Source organism: Theobroma cacao, chromosome 2 (genome assembly GCF_053813885.1).
Source record: "Theobroma cacao isolate CCN51 chromosome 2, ASM5381388v1, whole genome shotgun sequence".
NCBI classification, from domain to species: Eukaryota; Viridiplantae; Streptophyta; class Magnoliopsida; order Malvales; family Malvaceae; genus Theobroma; species Theobroma cacao.
The window spans coordinates 17,801,042-17,806,561 of record NC_142640.1 but is presented as its reverse complement, the minus strand read 5'-3'; the positions used below and the strand labels follow the sequence as shown (position 1 = coordinate 17,806,561).

The following is a 5,520-nucleotide window of genomic DNA, read 5'->3' as shown; positions in this document are numbered from 1 at the left end:
AAGTCCTACGGGGTTAATTAGAATTTAGCAAAGACAGGGGGTCATGCAACAAATTTAGGAAGTATAGGCACCCTTCGAAAAACAATTAAGACAAAATCGACAGTGTCTCACGGGATGAAAATAAAAAAGGAAAAAGAAAAGCAAAATTAAAGAAACTCCCTCCACTCCAAATTAGAAAAGGAAATCCCTCTTGGGCGGCGTCGTTTGAAGCTTTATCAGGCTAAAGCCAGCTCAGAGATACGGAATTCCTACTCGCAGAAACAGCGACTCAAAGCACTCGCCATATCTAGAAGGCCACGTAGCCACTCTACGCCAGTTAAAGCGAGTACCGTCTTTTCCATCATCACTTGTGAGTAGATGATTCTGATAAGCACAAGATTTTTGAAAAATATTTTCAATATTATCCTCAGAACAAAGAAAAATAAAATCCCATTTTTATTTTAAAGATCTAACTTGTTATTCAGGCAAAAATAATTTTCGATCCTCCTCCTTGTTTTCCCTCTCTTTTCCTGTCCTTGGAGGGAAAGAAAAACTCCGAAACTCCCCCGCCACCCTCAAGAAAAAAAAAAAAAAAAACCAAAGCTCTCTCCTTCTACTTGTAACAAATTTTAGGGTTTTGATTTACTCATTTTTGCTTCTCTCTTTCTCTTCAAGTTTTTATTTGAACTTGCTTGCTCCTCCTTTGCTTATTTGCTGAAACACTTACTTAGCTCAGCTTCTTCACTTCTTGATCTTGTCTGGTTCCATTGTGCTTCAGGTAAGCAGCTTTTTACTTAAGCCACCTTCAGCTTAAGTTCGTAGCTTTAGTTATTGTTTATAGCTTAGTTTCGATGTACATTCTCTTTCTCTAGGGTTTAAATTTTTGGTCATTCAAACTCTATTTAGCTTGACTGAAATGCCCTATATTTGGTACTGGTTCGGTGATTCTTGTTCGAGAATCGATAGGGTTTAGTTGATTTGAATGATGCATTTCTCATTTCTGGGTCGTTTGTTTGGAAAAAATTTCTGTTTGGTCTTCTGTCTGAGGGAGGCATTGTTAGTTAGGGTTTTAAAAGTTGTCCTCATTCGGTGATTGAAGTAGCAAGGTTTGCTCAAATTTTCTTCATTCAAATCTGAAATGTTTGTGGTGGAATATGTCCTAATTTTGTTTGCTCTCTTAGATATAGACTGTTTTCGTACTAGTAATTTGCTGTGTTTTCGGATATATTAATATACATCATGTTGAAGTCACCTTGCATGTTCTAGGCAAATTGAATTCTTAGGTGGCTATCCTCTGTAGGTTAAAATCCCAAAATGAGCGCCTGCATTTTCTACATATAAATTAGGTGGAGGGTCTGGGTATGATCTAGTTTTAAGTGTATGAAGATAATATTCAATGGGAAAAGGAGACTGTTTTGGGCAAGCAAATCAGAATTTTTTGAATTAGCTTGTTAATATATGTTAAGAGAGTCTTCCATGACAATTTTTTTTTTAATTTATTGTTAAAAAAAGTTTAAGCTAAAGGTTTACATGGTTGTTATTGTAATTGTAATTCTTTCAGTCTGCATTAGAGAGCCAGAACATATATGTTGGGAGTTTAACCCTGGAAATTTTAATTATTTATTTCAAGCACGCTGGGTAGTGATAGAATCCTGAAGCTTGGGAAGGGACGCCTAGGGCAATGCAAACAAAGAAAAGAATTTCCAGAAGAAATGCTTCTCAAGAGCATGCCAGTCCCAAGGCTTCAAGACCTCAAAAGAAGATATCTGAAAAGGTGCAAGGTCCAGAGAAGAAAGTAACAGAGCTTATTACATCTTCTGTTAGGAAGCAGAGACTTGGTATGTTGCTAATTTTGTCTTAGTAGTTTGAATAGTTAATAGAATGTTCTTTGTTTTGGTTAGAAGGAAAACAATTTGCTTTATGTGGTCTTCTTGATTTTGGCACCATTGAAAAATTTTCAATAGGTCTAATTTAATGTTGTTTCCAAGTTAAAGTCTGTCCTTGACTGTCAAAGTTGCTGAGTGAATGAAATCATGAACTTTATGCAACTTTCAGCTGAAACAATCCCAAAGAAACATGAAGAGCCTGTTGGGGCTACAAATTTAAATGCTAGATTTGGCTTGCGGCATGATGAGACTTCTGATGCTTGTTTGGGATATGATGTGGCTAATGACACTCATGTAGATCATAAGGTAATTTTTCTAGCTCTACTATATTTTATGTGGCTTCTCTATGGTTGCAGAGGGAGAGGAGTGATTGACATATAATTCTCTATCACATTTTTACTTAAAAATATACTTGTGCATGGGGCAGTTAGTTAGGAAGATTTGTAATTCCTATGAAAAGAAAGACACAGAAGGAAAAAATAAAGAAAATAGAACCATCTTTGCTTTTGCTTATTTCTTTAATTATATTGCAGAGTGGTGATCACCATATGACAGGAACTATATTTTCTCCTGGCTTTCACAAACCTAAGGTTTCTGGAGGGGAGCTTGCAGGTGTAGGTGGGTTATATATATATATACATATCCTGGTACCTTTCTTTGTGATCTTAATGCAAATATCCTCTTTAGTTGACTTTCTCAAATTGTTTCGGAGGGAAGACTCTAAAATCCACCAAGATGAAGGAATCGAGGAATCACAGATTGATATGCTGGATGCTCATATTACTGGGGAAGCTCTTAAGTCTACTTCTGGAGAGGAGATGCTTGTCCTAGACACAAATGCTATGATTTGTAACGCAGATTCAGGAGCTGTCCTTTCATCTGAAGTTTCAGCCATATACCTTGCCATGAAAAACTCAAAATTGGAATGTATTGATGAGCATGGTCAAGATTCTATGTCAACTGATGTCTGTGTAGACGATGAATACTATGAGGAATTTGATGACTTTGATCCTTATTTGTTTATAAAGAACTTACCAGAGTTGTCATCTGTTGTACCTACTTTTCGGCCTGTGCTGCTACCTAAGCAGACCCGGAGTTGCCCACCTACCACTCTTGTCTTGGACTTGGATGGTAAGAATACTTTTAGATAATTAGTACATTTGATGAATTTTTTTGCTTATGGTTGTGATTTTGGAAATATTTATCAGGCATGAATTCTGACTCTTAATTATCATGCAACATGTTTGAGATTTATATTTAAATCTGCTTTCAAGCTCTTAGACTTGAATGATTGTAAATGCTAATATATTGGAGTACTTTCTTCTGCTTATGCTCCTTAGCTTTTTTATGTTTTTTCAATCAAGCAAGTCTTTTTGGGTTCTTTTTAGAGTTGTCCAGCCAATTTCATGGCAGCTTGTGTCTGCAATAATAAGTCATCAAAATTTGAATTCCAAACTGAATATTATGTTGCTTGGTCTGTGGCATATCATATTATAATTCTGTGTTGGTTGTTGGAATATTAGTGATAAGTCGGCGCAGAAAGAAAAGTTATTGTGCTTCTTTTCCCTTCTTGTCTTAGTATTGAAGTCGATCTTACTTAGAACTGACTTTTTGCTTAAAATTTAAGCTTATTTTAAGTGTCATTTCTATCCCTTATATTTACTTGCTTCTGATTTAAGCAGTTGCAGTTTAGCATTGAATTTCTGCCTATAATTGGTGATGATTACCCTGGGGTACTGATTGAATTGTATTGCTTGGCAGAAACTTTGGTGCATTCCACGCTAGAACCTTGTGATGATGCAGACTTCACATTCCCTGTAAATTTTAATCTCCAGGAACACACTGTTTACGTTAGATGCCGTCCTCACCTAAGAGATTTTATGGAAAGAGTTTCCAGTCTTTTTGAGATCATTATATTTACAGCTAGTCAAAGTATTTATGCAGAGCAACTTCTGAATGTGCTTGATCCAAAGAGGAGAATATTCCGCCATCGTGTTTTCCGAGAATCATGTGTTTTTGTGGACGGCAATTACCTTAAGGATTTGTCAGTCCTTGGCCGTGATCTTGCACATGTTATCATTATTGACAACTCTCCGCAGGTATTTTTCAGAGTTCCTGTCTTACATGGACTTTGTTTTAGTGCTTCTGCTGCTTATTGGAAAAAAAGGAACCCCTGAAACAAGAGGGGAAAAATTACTATTCCAACACACCAACTGCACTAAGCACAAATGTCATAGTATTAGCATGAAGAAAAATGATGTTTGCTATGGCCTGTGTTTCTCATACCCAAGTTTAATACACAAGACTGGTAGACTTTAATATGTCTTCTTATTGGTTATTTTATTTGTGTGGTTGTTTACATTTTGGCATAAATTTGATGAAACCCATCCTGGCAATCTCTTGACAGAACTAGTTAGTCTGTCTTTTGGCTGATGGTTAATATTTTTCTTAAAAAGAATTATAAGTGATTATAATTTAATTCTTCCCATGCTTGTCTATTGGTTGGAATCTAGACTTCTGGGCATCATGCCCAGGATCACTGAGGATTCAAGAGAGTGGAGTTTGATATTGTTCTTGCTTTTGGTGAATAACACTCTAATATCATGATTATCTATTGTAACAGTCTGTTGATAATGGCACAAAGTTCTTATGCATTTGAAATTGTATGCCAATTACTTACAAAGTTGTTGTGCACTGTATAACGAAATGATGAGCATTGTTACCGAAATTTAACCAATGTGCTTGTGGGCTTTCTTCTCAGGCATTTGGGTTCCAAGTAGACAATGGAATACCAATTGAGAGCTGGTTTGATGACCGTTCAGATCAAGAACTACTGTTACTACTTCCATTTTTGGAGAGCTTGGTTGGAGTTGAAGATGTGAGGCCACTGATTGCAAAGAAATTCAATCTTCGGGAGAAAATAGCTGGAGCTGTTTATCCTCCCTTAAATTCAAACAGAGGAGACCCTTTTGAAAGGTGAACTTGAGTGTGAACAGTTTGAATAGGACTGATTTTGTCCTGTATCATAGACAGTTGTTCCTAGGAATACAATTCTGTTTGTTGAGGGCCTTTGCATGAACAAGATTTGAAATTGCTAGTTTGATTCCAACCAGAAGGAAGAAAAATAAGTCAAGGTGTAGCCGTGTGTCGGACAGTCTGAAATGATTAACATAGGTGAAAGTGCAAGACTGGTTTTATAGGTAACTCTCATTCTCTGAATGATGTTAGCCTAGAAATAATTTTTTCTTTTTGTAATAAATATAGAATATAGAATTATGTTATGGGTTGAAAAGTGGTTGCAAGTCATCTTTCAGAAATTTCTTTGGTAATTGTTACCAAATCAAGAACCTGTCTGAACATAGGACCTGGAAATTGTACGTCTATTATTTGCTAATTTCTTTATTTATTGCAAAATGATGATTATTCTGAAAAAATCAGTGGTTTTCTTTTCGCAAATGCTTCTGTGAGTGCTTGTCTTGAATCAGCCTCCTCTTCCAAAGGTGAGAGGGAGACGAATTAAAATAACCTTCTCAGGCTTTACGTTATTGGTTGTTCATGACTGCTTGAATAATCGGTTTTTTTGGTCAAATGCTTTTGAATATTCAGATCATTTTGGTAAGGTCTCCCTACTGGCATGACCTGGCTGCTCTCATAT

The 5,520-nt window shown here is 36.2% G+C and overlaps 1 protein-coding gene across 1 annotated transcript; it reads left to right on the top strand.

The window, feature by feature from the left end:
* The first annotated feature begins 426 nt into the window (after positions 1–426).
* On the top strand, positions 427–5,321 carry SSP5 (SCP1-like small phosphatase 5). The gene is made up of 7 exons (XM_007043967.3): positions 427–757; positions 1,610–1,817; positions 2,035–2,171; positions 2,399–2,483; positions 2,583–2,996; positions 3,627–3,964; positions 4,627–5,321. The coding sequence occupies exons 2-7, from the start codon at positions 1,661–1,663 to the stop codon at positions 4,843–4,845; spliced, it is 1,350 nt and encodes a 449-aa protein (XP_007044029.1). The 5' UTR covers positions 427–757; positions 1,610–1,660; the 3' UTR covers positions 4,846–5,321.
* The last annotated feature ends 199 nt before the right edge of the window (positions 5,322–5,520 follow it).

Excerpts from the sequence above, each read along its gene's own strand:
- SSP5 (XM_007043967.3), top strand. The coding sequence starts at position 1,661 with ATGCAAACAAAGAAAAGAATTTCCAGAAGAAATGCTTCTCAAGAGCAT. Across the intron at positions 2,484-2,582 it reads AGGGGAGCTTGCAGGTGTAG|ACTCTAAAATCCACCAAGAT; the intron begins GTGGGTTATATA and ends TTCGGAGGGAAG. Across the intron at positions 2,997-3,626 it reads TCTTGTCTTGGACTTGGATG|AAACTTTGGTGCATTCCACG; the intron begins GTAAGAATACTT and ends ATTGCTTGGCAG.